General features: G+C 35.8%; 2 protein-coding genes across 3 annotated transcripts in view; one reads left to right on the top strand and one right to left on the bottom strand.

Moving 5' to 3' along the window:
* Nucleotides 1–4,713: 4,713 nt before the first annotated feature.
* Nucleotides 4,714–6,928, bottom strand: LOC110164177 (chemokine XC receptor 1-like). The gene is made up of 2 exons (XM_020929214.2): nucleotides 6,880–6,928; nucleotides 4,714–6,698 (listed from the first exon to the last, which is right to left on the bottom strand). The coding sequence occupies exon 2, from the start codon at nucleotides 6,693–6,695 to the stop codon at nucleotides 5,673–5,675; it is 1,023 nt and encodes a 340-aa protein (XP_020784873.2). The 5' UTR covers nucleotides 6,696–6,698; nucleotides 6,880–6,928; the 3' UTR covers nucleotides 4,714–5,672.
* A 992-nt stretch (nucleotides 6,929–7,920) lies between these two features.
* fyco1b (FYVE and coiled-coil domain autophagy adaptor 1b) overlaps nucleotides 7,921–14,636 on the top strand; it is a 79,366-nt gene continuing 72,650 nt past the window's right edge. For both annotated transcript variants that reach the window (XM_055152108.1, XM_055152107.1), the window contains exons 1-7: nucleotides 7,921–7,983; nucleotides 8,615–8,673; nucleotides 9,283–9,389; nucleotides 9,574–9,699; nucleotides 11,364–11,470; nucleotides 11,966–12,109; nucleotides 14,068–14,155. In XM_055152108.1, coding sequence (XP_055008083.1) covers nucleotides 8,616–8,673; nucleotides 9,283–9,389; nucleotides 9,574–9,699; nucleotides 11,364–11,470; nucleotides 11,966–12,109; nucleotides 14,068–14,155 — 630 coding nt within the window. In that variant the 5' untranslated portion in view covers nucleotides 7,921–7,983; nucleotide 8,615. The remainder of the gene's footprint in view (nucleotides 7,984–8,614; nucleotides 8,674–9,282; nucleotides 9,390–9,573; nucleotides 9,700–11,363; nucleotides 11,471–11,965; nucleotides 12,110–14,067; nucleotides 14,156–14,636) is intronic.

The raw sequence follows: 14,636 nt of genomic DNA, 5'->3' as shown, positions 1-14,636 counted from the left end.
AGGTGCAGGCATTTGTTGTTTTGTTCTGATTAAACTGGAGATGTTAAGAAAGAAGTAGGCTATTATAAATTGTTCAAATGCAATGTTCCCTCTAGTGGAGAAATGCGGTTCTGCAGATTTAAGCACCTGGCAACTTCAGTGGTTTTATTCATATTTTAGGGTCAATTATCTAAAGAATGTTGGTTGAAAGATAGTAAGAATCAGACTGCCATCATGCTCTTGAGCAAGACACTTTGCCGAACTTTGCTGTATGAATGTTTTAGTGCGACTGCTTATCAGTGGTGTATAAAATTGTAAATTGTAAATAGTGTGATCTTTTCTGAGTAACAACAATACTAAAAGGCAGAGGTGGGGACTCAGACTTGAGTCAGTATTTTTAGGACTTGAGACTTGATTTGATAAAATGGACTAAGACTTGGGACTCGACTTGGACTTGAAGGTCAGTGACTTGGGACTTGACTCGGACTTGAGGCCTGTGACTTGAGAAGACTTGATGAGCACTTTTTAATCTGAATTCTTTCTATTCTGACTGTAATGATTCACACTAAGATCTTGTCAAGACATTTAAAAAGGAAAAATGTACATTTCTACAACACTTACATACTCTATAAATACTCATATATAAATATACTGTGATTTTTTAAAGTACAATTTAGTTTAAAATTCATATAAATTGAAAAAATCTAAGCCAAATTTGGCACTTTGGTTCAAAGCAGATGACTTGGACTTGACTTGGACTTATGGGCCAGTGACTCAAGACTCGACTTGAACTTGCCTGTATTTGACTTAGGACTTGACTTGGACTTGAGGTCAAAGACTTTAGACTTACTTGAGACTTGCAAAACAATGTCTTGGTCCCACCTCTGGTAAAAGGTGCACCTAACTTTCTTAAACAAAGCTACTTGTTTCTATAGAGACGGTATTGCTTTTGCCTGGAATGTTTCACAGTACGGCATTTATGTTCTTGACATCACCAGGCTGAGTTACAGGTCAGATCTGTGGAGAGATTTGACCACTCACAGTTAGAATGCATATTTTTTGCTGGTAATCAAAACACCTGTAATTGAATAAATACAAGCTGGATATATTTTATGCAAGCAAAATAATATCTTCATGGAAACAAGCAAGTGGACCAGAAAAGTTACATAGTGCCCCTTTAAATTTGTCATAAATATTCATTTCAATATTCAATTCATATAACCTCATATAACCTTAACGTTTAGTGCAACTGCTTGTCAGTGGTGGTAAAAAAAATAGTAAATTGTGTTTTTTGAGCAACAGAAATACTAAAATGTGCATCTAACTTTATTAAACAAACCTGCTTGTTTCTATAGAGACAATATTGCTTTTGCCTGTAATGTTTCACAGTACGGCATTTAAGTTCTTGTCTTCACCAGGCTGAGTTACAGGTCAGATCCATGGAGAGATATGACCATTCACAGTTAAAATGCATCAAAAATATTCTTCATTCAGCTAATTCATATAACCTCATATAACCTTAACTGTATTTTTACTTTTTGTATAAACTTTTTACTGTTGCTATGTAAACCCTTTGGCATTTTGATCAGATTAAACATGGTGGTACATGTTTACGCTAATATACTCTAGACAGTGGACCCGATCCCTTCTTTTGATACATTTGATTCCCATGACGAATAAGATTAAGATTACCCGCTTTACCATAATGTCATACATGCCAGCGTGAGTTACAGAGGGATTAAGTCTTCTATATTTGCTCATGAAAACAGTTGTTTGTAATGATAAGGCTGACACACTCAATCGATTTGCACGCGCCCTCCCTGACAGTACAGATTAACTAGCAATAAGCCTTTATTAGCAGTCAAATACACACATTTACACATTTGCAAGCTATCAATTAATTTCACATATGGTAGCAGTAATTATGGTTATAGATAAGGGGGATTAAGCATGTAGAAAAGCAGGGATAGAGTGGTCTTGCCCCGAAGAGAGGAGGAGCAGAGCGAGGAGGCATGGGGCTTGGGAGGGCCACTAGCTCGCTGCATAAACAACAGCTGTGTAGCTCGTGGCTAAAAACAGGATTGAACAACAACATCATTTGCTAAGAAAATGATCCGGGGAAGAAGAGATAGACGTGAAGATAAGAGATGAGAGGCTCGAAATGATCATCTGTGCAGGGCTTCATTTTTTATTTGTCTTTTGCCTTTATTTCACTGCTGTATTATTAATTCACACTCTTAATGCGCTTTTAATGCAAAGCTACATGGCAACATCAAAACAGGGATGCATTTTGTGTTTACCAGTATTTTTGTTCTGGGAAATATTTTACTGATATATCCTTATGGCAATGCTGTGATGGAATTATATATATATTTTTCTATGAATTTCAAACTTGTATTGGGTTGTTGTGTATTGTGTATTTGAAAGAAGGTCTTGGGAACAGTATAGCCGCTATAAAGCTCAGCTAATGGGGAGCCTATAATCAGCCAAATGTACAAAACCAGGCTTTATCTGTCTAGCTCAATTATATATAGATCTATGGATGACATAATAGAAAATATCCTTTTTGTTTTTTTCAGTCAAAAGTACATTGTGTAACTTTTCTGGCAAGGTGTTGCTGCTTTATCTGGAATGTTTCTATCATTACGGGGACCAAACCAGACCAAGTTACAGGTCAGACCTGTGGAGAGGCAACCCCTCTCACAGTCAGAATGCCTGTTTTGGTGAAGTATTTTTAATCCGTGTATCATTTGTTCATTCGTTTTTCAATATATGAGTCCCGGGTCTGGTCCCAGTCTCTGTCCTGGTCTCAGTCGTGGTCTAGTCCTGGTCTGGTCCCATTCTCAGTCCCTTTCTCAGTCCTGGTCTGGGCCCAGTTCAGTCCAGTATTGCAGTTTAAGTCACGGAAACGGGAAATCATTTTGGTTTAGGAGACAAATAAAGAAGAAAATAGTTGTTTCTTCGTTTTCTTATTTTTGGTTTTATCTTCAAAAAACGAATAAACGAATGATACACTGATTATTTTTGAGCAATAAAACAATGAAACCAACTGCAATTGAATAAATGTAAGGAGCAATGACATATCCATAGAAACAAGCAAGTGACAACTCCCAACAAAAAAAGGTTACATAGTGCACCTTTAAATGTCAATGAAGTTTCTACACCAAAATGAGCAATATTCAAACAGCAGCTAGTCCATGGGCGAAGGCTAAACTCATTGTGTCACTTTGTTTATAGTATGAGGTTTGCTCTTACAAGGAAGTGAAAATAAAGTTGAAAGTGCACCTTAAGCAGTGGTAATGGGATTTGGTCACATATTTCTGTAGTGCTAAGTGCTAAGATTTTTGTCAATATGAATGTTTCCTCCCACTCTTTGCCCCCATTACACTCTGCTGTCCCAGAATTTAAAGCATTTATTGTCTAAGTTTGAAATGTGTTAACAGATACACTGCATGTTATGTCATGAGTATTTTGCAAGTTTACAGGTACACTGTGTGAGTAGGGTCAGTCACCTGTTTTTCTCTATTATTGAGATATTCTGCCCTACAAAGGCAAAAAACCTGTGAAAGTGTGAAACTGAAAAAATGACTTCAAAGTTTCTGTTTTGTCCAGACAGAAGTATAATAGTACAAACACCATGATGACTAGTCCTTGGTTAGAATGAATGTTGGTGAAAATCAAGTAAATAATGATAATCAGTCAGTTACTGCCTTTTGCCTTTGCACGATCTTTATTTTTTGGCATATGATACAAAGGCAGAGTACAGGACCTGACAAATAAGGGGCAAAGGTCAATTTTGAGCTCAATATTCTTCACAATATTTATTCTCATGATAAAGGAGGTCTCATATACCCCCAAAATGACTATGAATTCATTTTTGACCAAATGTGATGTTACGGCGTTCTGCCTTTGTAGGGCAGTATTGTCTGGAATGTTCCATAGTTTGACATTACTCGTATTCAACTCTGCAGAGACAGCAGGTGACACTACAGGGCCAAGTTATATGCCAGATCTGTGAAGAGGTGAGCCTAGACATAGTAAGAATTCAAGTTTTAGGTCAATAAAACCCCATGTTATTGATTAAATGGAAGATGGATTTGTTTAATGCCATACAGGGACATTCTAGACAAAACATTTCCATGGAGAATAGCATTTGATGGACCCTCCACTAGAAAAGTTACACAGTGCACCTTTAAAATTATTTTTAGCTTCACCATACCTGCTCTCCTCAACACTTGTGTGAAAATGCGTTTTGTGTTCTCCATTGAGGGGCTGTGCGGCTGCTCTGCCCTTGACTTGTATCCATCCAGCGAAGCGTGTTGGATGCTTTAGTTAATTAAGCCTAATCTACCCCCAGAGACATATCTGAGAGCTGTTACAGTGCGTTGTCCCACCCGCTCCTCTTCAGGACCCCCACAGACGCCCCACACACCCAGTGGCCCTCACACTCACACGGGACACTTTATGCATGTTTAAAGATTTATAGTACAACATACAACTGATGGTGAGATCATAAATTAGCATGTCTATGTCCTGTCTATCTCCTCCAGTGTGGAGATGGCTTTTACTAGCGTATTGGGGAGTGTAAATTATGTTTTGATAGCTTTTATCTTGCTGTAAAAGTGACAAAAGCAACCACCAAGACCTCCTCCTCTTTGTGTAAAACAATGTATATTAATCACTTTAACAATGCATTTTAATTACTGTAGTAGTATGTATCTCTACATTCAAATTTTTCTTTAATTTATTTAATGATACACAGATTGAACAATATATGAAACAATATTACAACAAATTGATCATGATAACAGTTTTACATCACATCTCTCAAGAATCTGATTATTACATCAGATGTGTTTGTTCTAATAACTCCAATTTTAAATGGATTTTAAAACTAACATTAAAGGGCCTGTACCAGATTTTTTTTTCCATGTATTTAGTAAATGCTGCTTGCACTAGTACAGATATTGGTCAAAAGGTGAAAAAAAAAAAGAAAAAAAAGTCTAGTTATATTGCTTTGTTGCTTTACCCCAATGGCAAAACTCTGCTTTGGTCTCTGAAAGTTGCGAAAAGAAGTGGACCTCTGCAAACCAAAATGAACTAGTTCTGTTTTTCATATTTTTAAAACGCAGGTACAGATCCTTTAAGTAGAGAGTTGCAATATATCCAGATATAGTACTACTGTCTATTAACAAACACATTGTAGAGATCATCAACATCAAGCCAAAATTAATCAAAAGTCACGTTAAAAGTTAAAGGTGCATTGTGTAACTTTTCTGGTGGAGGGTCCATTAATGCTTTTCTCCACACAGATGTTATTGCTTCATCTGGAATGTTTCACAGTAAGACATGGAGACCAAACTAGACCAAGTTACAGGTCAGATTTGTGGAGAGGCAACCCCGTTCACAGTCAAAATTCCTGTTTTACTAAGTATCTTTGAGCTATAAAATCACCTATCATTAAATAAATGTAAGGTAAAGCTGTTTAATGTCATACTGTGGAACATTCCGAGCAGAGCAATGACATATCCATAGAAACAAACAGTTGACGGACCCACAACCAGAACGTTAGTGCACTTTCAATAGAGGCAATCTTGATTCTCAAAAATGCTGCATTGATTTACCACATTTGTATTTTAAAAGTTTAAAGCTATTTTCAATTTTCTTCTTCTTCTTCTTTTTTTGTTTTTTGTTTACAGTGACATCTCTTCTCCGCTGGTGATAGAGGTGATAGTCATTCTGCTCTGACGACTGCGGACACTGCTCCTGTTTTGTTTTGAGCTGTTATGTCCCACAATTTTTACAAATCTCATCAAATGGTTCTTGAACTTGACCCCCACAAACACATAAAACACAGGGTTGAGGCAGCAGTGGGAGAAGGCACCAAGTCTGCAAATATTCAAAGCGTATTCAAGTGTGCTGTATGTTTGACAGACATCATCACCAACAGGGGCACGTGACTTTAGGAAGATTACCACATTGTATGGTGCCCAGCCTAGAAAGAACACAACCATGAGGGTAAAAATGACTTTAAGGGTTTTGCTTTTTCTACGTTGTCCAGTTGGGCGCAGTAATCTCCAAATGATTTGCACATAACAGAAAATAAAGACCAGAGATGTCAAAATGAACAGGGCAATTTGTTGGTAGATTCCCCAAAAGCTTATGGGAGAATCTGCGATATACCCACAAAACCCATCATCATTTACTTTTGTGAAAATAAAATATGGAACAGCTACAACAATACTGACAAGCCAGATAAAAATAGGCGCTAAAATGCAGTACAAGCCTTTAGTTGATACAATATCAGAGAGAGGACTGACGACTGCAATGTAGCGATGAATGGTCATAATGATCAGGAGAAAACCACTGCTGTAAAAACCAATATAGAAAACAAAGTTGACAGATTTACATGCCACTTCTCCAAGGGTCCAGGTGCCGTTCATGTGGTAGTAAACCCAGAATGGTAGACCAGCGGTGAAGATCAGGTCAGAGATGGCCAGGTTGAGAATAAAAGCATTGGTGATGGACTTGATGTTCTCGTATTTGACCAGGATCATGATGACCAGAGAGTTGCCAAAGACGCTCAGTATGACCACGAGAGAGAAAAACACAGGGTTGAAGATCTGACCGAATTTTACGGAGCCAGAAACGTTACATGCTTCGTTCTCATAACTGTCATCATAGTAGTCCTCTGGAAAAGGCGTAGGTGTATTCATTTTCTATGTCAAGAAAAACAGAGAGATCATTATAATGTAGATTATATGATATGCATTTCCATTAGTGTTTTAACCTATATTCTAAATACATTTTATAGTTACACAGGCCTAAGTACTATACTAGATACTTTATACAAAATAACTCTCCATGCATAAAGATCCTTAAAAATACTGAAATACTTACATTTGTAACACGATAGGCAAAGTCAGACTAATGACAAATTTAACACTGGATCATCAACTTTCAACTTTCTAAAGTACTGTACAGGAAGGTGAACTGAGAAAACACCCATTTTCACATCATCTTTTCAACTTTATGGTAAGAATAATAATAAAATTGACACTTTCTATTAAACCATCTTTCTTATGGCTTGATAAGACATGTTTAAACTAATAGCCCAGCTCTAGGCCAAGTACAGTCTATTATAATCTCATATAATATCTGTGTCATATCTGTGTATATCCCTTTGTGCCTTAGAAACATTTAATTCTATCAACTGGACAAAAAATAAAATAAAATAAATACATAAATACATAAAAAAATACATAAATAAAATAATAAAATAAAAAATATATATAATATAATACATATTTTTTTTTGTCCAGTTGACAGAATTGAATTTTTGTTTGACTATGTCTCATCTAATACAAGTAAAAAATTTTCAGATGCTTAAATAAATGTTTATATTGCCCCCCAAATAATCCCTATAGCCATTTACACATTTAAATCTGGGAAATAGGCCTACAGATGTAATTATGGGCTATAATAACCAAACTTCTTCTTCTTTCTTTTGTTGCTGGTGATTAAACATGTTTATTCTAGGGTAGTTATTAGACATCTCTTGTATGTAGGTTGCTGTCTATGGTTTTTACACTACTGAGCCTCATCTAGTAAAACTAAAAACGTTTAGATGGTGAAATTATTATTTTATTATTTGATCTAATATTAATGTTGTTCCAATAAACCTTTATACACATTTACGCAGTTTATTGTGTAAATGTGCAACATAATTATGGGCTATGATGTGAAAAAATAATTAATTATATGACACAAATAGATTTACTACATGTGTTTTCTAACGATTTCCCCACTGATAAGTTTGTTTTTAGTGCACACATAACACGCTTCTCCGTTTGTTTATTTACTCTTTGTCTTTCAACCAAACCTGGCTCGGGATTGGCTGACAGAGCTGTCCATCAGCCGCAGCTCCCGCCCCCACAGACAGCATGCTCCTCCTGCAGTAGCACCGTGAAGCTTTACTACACCTCGGAATATTTTGCATATCAAGTACGTGTTCTATCTGATTCTTATTCCCTTTAAAATTTTTATGTTTGGAAGCTTTTCCTGTCAAACTGCAATAATGTGTCAGTCAAATATCTGGAAAAATCCTGAAATGCACGATTGGGAACAGGTGCATGTAGATGTAGCTGCTGCTGCTGCTGCTGGGGTGCTGTTGCTAGTTTGGTACAGCGATGATCAGGATGCTATTTGATGGCTTTAAACGTGTTTTTTTGAAGTATTCTTAAATAATATACTCTATAATGGTGAAAAACGTTGGTTCAAATACATCTACGTGTATTAGACCGACTGACACGTATTTTTCCTTTTCATTTCCACCTAATACTCATCTCACTGTATAAATTGCTAACTTTACTTAGCTCCCATGGTCTTACAGTGATTCATTTTAATCGGAAACCACCAGTTAATGCGTTAGCTAATTAAACATTAATTAAACATTGCACAGACAGGGATGAAATAGTTCCCATTTTTACAAAGACTATTAAATTGATGAATGGTAGTACATTTTGGGCTGTTTTTATTCTAACTTGCCTACATGACATTACTTTAGGCATAGCTGTTCTATAACTTATTGTTAATTGTGTAAATTTGTTTTTTTAGTCCTTTCCTTTTATTTCAGAATGGCCTCATCATCTGTTGGAGATAATCAGCTGCAGAGGATAATCAGGGATCTCCAAGGTAACCACACAAAACAGCTGTTGTCGGACATGTTTGTAGTTTTTGGCCTTTTCTGGGGTTAAAAAGCAAATACAAAATTGAGTTGTAACTGGCTTAGAACACATTACCATCCATGCTGTAACAAAACCAGTATTCCTATGACATTTTGCAAAACCAAGTTGCATGATATTTGATATAAAAAAATGAGTGCTGTAATAGTAGAGAGGTCATTTACTAATCTCCCCTAATTTTCAGAATAACAAAAGTTTACTAATGGCAGGCATACACTGTGTATTTTCGATTGTTTCACTCACCCCAATGACCAAATCACAGCTCACAATAACTTTTCTTATATTAAACACAAACTACTTCAACAATGCGAAACCCTCACAAGAGGTGACCAGATTTCAAACAGGTTTGATATTCTTGCAACCTACGATTGCTGATCAGGAGCTGGTCGTGAGGTATTAATTGATTCTCGTTACCCTATGTATACTACACAAAGCATGACACACGATTAAGCCGATCCCAAAAACAGTCACACAAAATGAAAAATAATATATATATAATATATACAAGTAATATATACTCATTAATTTCTCATTACATTGTTTTGATTGTCTCTTTTAGAAGCTGTGGTGGAGTTGAGTAAAGAACACAGAGAATGTGGCGAGCCGATAACTGATGATAGCCCCAATTTACACAAGTTTTTCTATAAACTGGAATATTTACTGCAGGTAATGGATGCATCAATGAAAACAACAACCTTATAAAAACCATGAGAATAATAAAAAATGTGACATAATATAGAATGCATACATCAATCCCACTACTACATTTCATACATCATATCCCATTCATATGAAGTTGTTTTTTTGTCATTTCAATTTTCAATTTTGTTTACTTTTTGTTTTTTTAAAGTTTGACCAGAAAGAGAAGAGCACGTTTCTTGGTCAAAGGAAAGACTACTGGGATTATTTCTGCGAGTGCCTGACTAAGATCAAAGGAGCTAATGATGGCATCCGTTTTGTTAAGTCCATCCCTGAGGTAATCCTGATCTTCCTTCACACGCACACACATACACACACACACACACACACACACACACACACACACACACACCCATATACACACACACAACACACTTGTAAAACTGTAGCTAATCCTTCGGTCAGTCTCGTAGCACTGTTGCGAACTTACATGCGTCTTTATACTCGTTCTTACAACAGCTTGTTTCTTTGCTTTGTGCCAGTGCTTCATTGTGGTAAGCCTTTTAATTGAATATGAAGTAGTAGAAACATTTAAATAGCATTTTAAATATAGTACTTTAATACTCTATACGTTTTGTTTTTAATACTGTTGATTCTTTTTACCTTCACAGTGGTAAGGCTTTTAGTTGAATAGCTTAATTTTCATCAAAATATATAATTAAATATATTATTATTGTTATGACTTAAAATTATATTAAGAGGTTTCTTTTACCTCTTTGTTTTGGTACATTTGTTTTGTTAGAGCACGTAACCTACTACTCCACAGTTTATTTTAAAACAGAAATACATGGATTCTTGTAAGATTTTGCTTTTGAGATCGCAGTGCACTTTTTCTTGAACTTTTTGGTTTACTCACAGTTTTGCATCAATGATTTAAAAACCCTTTTACATCAGCATTGTTTGACTTAATTATTACAGAATTAATGATGCCACTGTACCATATGGCATTGTGCTTTAATCATTCATTTTTATGGGGGAATTAGCTAGCTAATGTACTTCAGTGTAAACACTATAATTACTGAGTTTGTAAGTTTGGTTTTACAGGCTTTCAAGCCACTTACATTATGCTGATGATCATTACTGAATTCTTTTTGGGGAAGGAGCAGTTTCTTCAAAATTGCGTGTCATTTATACATATATAAGATACAACAGCTAATTATCAGAAGAGTTTGCTTACTTTTAAAATTCTTGAACGTGGAGGCAGTAATATTTTGGCGTTCTTATATTTCAGCTTCAACTATGTATATACGTAATAAATCTGCCATTTATATATAGCACAAACATTGAGTAAACAAACTGACTGACCTCAAAATTATCTGTGGAATCTTACAAGTACATTTTGACCACTTGTTATCAACACAGAGCGTTGACATTGGGTAAAGGTGCACTATGTCACCTTTCTTATGGAGGGTCTGCCACCTGCTTGTCTCCATCGAGAGGTTATTGTATTTCCTGGAATGTTATTGTGATATGATTTTTTTTTTAATCTAGTATATCACTGCAGGTTTTGTTATAACTTGAAGTGTTGAAAACATGCATTCTTACAGTCAAGCAGGGCAATCTTGTCATAGGTCTGATCTCTTGATGCCATCTGCTTTTTCCATGGAGATAGATAAGTCTAGTTTCATAGTGAAACACTGTAAACAAAGCAATAACATATACTCTAACAGAGAAATTATATTGTGTATGTTGAAGTAATATTGGTTACAGTAGTCAAAATAGCAGTGATAAGCTTAGTATTAGTACTAAGCAGTACTAAGATACTAGCAAGTAGAAATATAATTTTTTAAAAGAGCTATTATGTCACACTGAAAAGATTAACTTGTTAAAACCTTTTATGGTTTTCAGTTATAACAAAAAGAAATTAGTGTAAAATATAAATGATTAAAGTAATAACAATAGACATTGTAATGTGTATTGTATGTGACTTTGTGTCCTCAGCTGAAGACTTCTCTGGGTAAAGGAAGAGCCTTCATTCGTTACTGTTTGGTTCATCAGAGACTGGCCGACACATTACAGCAGTGTCTCATCAACCAAAGGGTTACGAGGTAAAGTCTACGTGATGCATGCACAGCACTGTTATTTGAGGTTCAATGTTTGTAGACTTTCAGTTACCTGTGTATACCACTCACTGAGCTGAATTTTAAGGAAATGCAAGTTTCTCTTCCTTTTAATTCTAGGTGGTTGTTGTTTTACTTATAGGATGTGTACCCCATCCATTAGAACTAAAGGACTGATTGACTTAAAAATAACAAAAAGTTTACATTTGATTACAGTAAATTTCAATTGCGTATAACATACAATTTTTAAGTTCATTATTAAATACATTATTAAAGTTTCACATTGTAATTTAGTTTGAGAAATCATGTTACCATCAGTAGCTGTTCTCTTTTTGTTTGACATGAAGTGGAGCATTGGATAAGTATTTTTGCAAATATAACCATAACTTTCCAGAATATTTTTTTCTTTCACTGTACAAAAGTAATATACTTGTTTCATTTTTTTGAGGCAAATATGTGCACATTTATTTTTTGTGTTGACAGTGACTGGTATTACGCCCGGAGTCCCTTTCTCAAGTCCTACCTCACAGCTGACATAATCAACCACCTGTATGAGCTCAACCAAATCCAATTTGACGTGGCAGCGAGAGGCTACGACCTCGATGCCGACTGGCCAAGCTTCGCAAGGTAATCAAATGTACCCTTTGTTTACATGCTACCCACACTTATAGGAGTCAATGGGTTCTTACATTTGTAAGTGGAACTCTTACGTCATATTATTTATTGTATTAATAATGCCTTACACTACTAATCTAATTTACAGGCATGGTACAGGCTCTTAAAGCTCAACACTGTAGTTAATACTCATTCACTCCACACTACTTCAGTGTGGACATCAGTGCTACCTCAGAGGCCACAGCTGCCCTGAGGTAGGCTGACAGAAGCAAGTCTGTCGGTCTACAAACAATCACTCATGCACACACAACACATTCTTAATGGTCAAGGTGGGTGAAATTACTTCACAAAGTCCTTAATTACAGACTACTACTACTACTACTACTACTGCTGCTGCTGCTACTTCATCTCATTACTTGTGCCTCTTCCTTTTGGTAAAGCTGCAGTTCCATTCTATAAACCTGACTGTGGGTGTAATAATTAATAATAACACATCTTTGCAGAACGGCTAATTTGAAATGTCAAAAGTGGTGAAATCACTATTGGTTTTTCACAGCCTGAAGTAACAGTTCATTATCTGATCCCATTCGCAGCTCCTTTTTGCTGCACTGTGTAAAAATGTGCAGGTGCTGACAGTCTGTTAGTCTTAATGGTTGTTTCTGCTGTCAGCACCTTTGTCAAACTTTTCACTTCCGCATCATCGATTTGTGCTACATTTGTTTAACACTGTCTATTGTAACTATGTTTGTATGTTGTTATCAAGCGTTGTTGTTATTTTAATGCTCCTAAGGTGTAACACTGTCAACACATCGAGCTATTGACCTGGAAAAAGTCAATAGAGATGGTATTTTCAATTAGATATAGGATTTTATGTTGCATGACTTCTCATCTAGAGGAATAATAATAATGTTGTTTTGTTTATTAATGACTAATTAGCTATGATACATTTAACACAGCATGGATATTCAGGATTGTGGTGGCAGTGTCATGTAGACATATTTACCCTCTCTTTGTAATCCATGTTTTGTAGAGGAAACTGAATTATTTATGCATGTAGTGTGTTTACTGTGTTTTATTTAGGAAAATAATTTAATATGTTTCACTGAGGTTAAACCTTTTTAGCAAAGCCTGATCTCGTCAGATCTCAGAAGTGAAGCAAAGCTGGGCCTGGTTAGTACATTGGATAAGAAACTACTGGAAGTATCTGGCGCCACAGTGGGGCACCAGTGGCAAAAAAAAATATTATTGTATCCTTAGAGACCAAATATTGGCCCGATATATTGGACAACCAGTATATTGTGTCGATATTTGACCTTTTTAGCGCACCAGCTATTCCAACCATTTGGTATTCACATTGGCTATGAAAAAAAACAAAAAAAAAACAAAAAACATATCAATCGATCACTAGTCTAAGATTTTACAATACTATAATGCATTTTCAGAGTTTATTTGGACACTCCAAAAAATTCACCCCAAACCTGGTTACAGCTATTGTAGCCTCAGCTCCCCCGGTGGTAGATTAGCAGAATCAAGGCCGCCAATCTGCGCCATCAGCCCCTCCAACTACCACCACCAACACTCACTGACACACTACATCCATACTAAGCTATGTGAGTGCCTAGATACATAAGGGCAACAATCTCCCATTTCAGGACTAACCAGGCCCAGCCCTGCTAGGCTTCCAAATCCAAGTCCAAGTTGAATATAAAATATAAAGTGTTATTTAATAATAACAAATTATTATCTATTCCATACATTTTGCATTATGTATTTGATGTATTTTACATATATATTAAAATTACAAAGCAGTAAACATAAAGAAACTAAAGACACTGAATCTTGATTTGGTCTCTACACAATTAGACTGGTAAATATATTTTAGTTTTGACCAGAGTACACAATAACAGTATTTGCCCAACATTAATACATTTGATAGTGTGGTGACACCTTTAATACTTGTTTTGTAACAGGAGGACATTAGGGCCAGCTGGTGCTTATTCCTGGAGACCTCCCAGTCGCTGCTCTAGTGTAAACAGCCTGGTCAGCAGCTTGTCTCAGGTAATCACATGTACACAGATACAAATGTCAAACGCTATTCTCTGTTCCTTTTTCCTTGTGCTGTAACCTGATAACCTATAACTTCAAATGTTAAAGACTCATATAAAAATACAACACTAATTATATGCTTAAGCATTATATGCTAAATGTATTGTCTAGTCTATATGAAGGAATGAAACTTCAATTTTGGAATATACTGTATGTGAAAAGCCATAAAGGTAGATCCACCATACCCATTACGTAAACGGCCGTACAAAAAAGTATGGTTTCAGTTAGTTTTAACTTGTAGCAGTTTGTGCATTAATTCAATCTGAGTTATTATTGAGTCCAAAATCACAACAGCTGTCACCTCACAGGACTCCACAAAGACATTGATTTCACCAACACAGGCATTCACAGGAAACAAAAAAACCCTCGATTAGGGGGGGTTTAGGTGACTACATATTATTGCACATTTTTTCAGCATGTGTATGTATTCAAT

The sequence above is a fragment of the Boleophthalmus pectinirostris genome, unplaced genomic scaffold (genome assembly GCF_026225935.1).
Source record: "Boleophthalmus pectinirostris isolate CB_2022bp ecotype Guang Dong unplaced genomic scaffold, ASM2622593v1 HiC_scaffold_16, whole genome shotgun sequence".
Taxonomy (NCBI): domain Eukaryota; kingdom Metazoa; phylum Chordata; class Actinopteri; order Gobiiformes; family Gobiidae; genus Boleophthalmus; species Boleophthalmus pectinirostris.
The sequence above is the reverse complement of the archived record's forward strand: the minus strand, read 5'-3'. Positions and strand labels throughout refer to the sequence as shown.

Coding starts and splice junctions, on each gene's coding strand:
- LOC110164177 (XM_020929214.2), bottom strand. CDS start 6,695: ATGAATACACCTACGCCTTTTCCAGAGGACTACTATGATGACAGTTAT.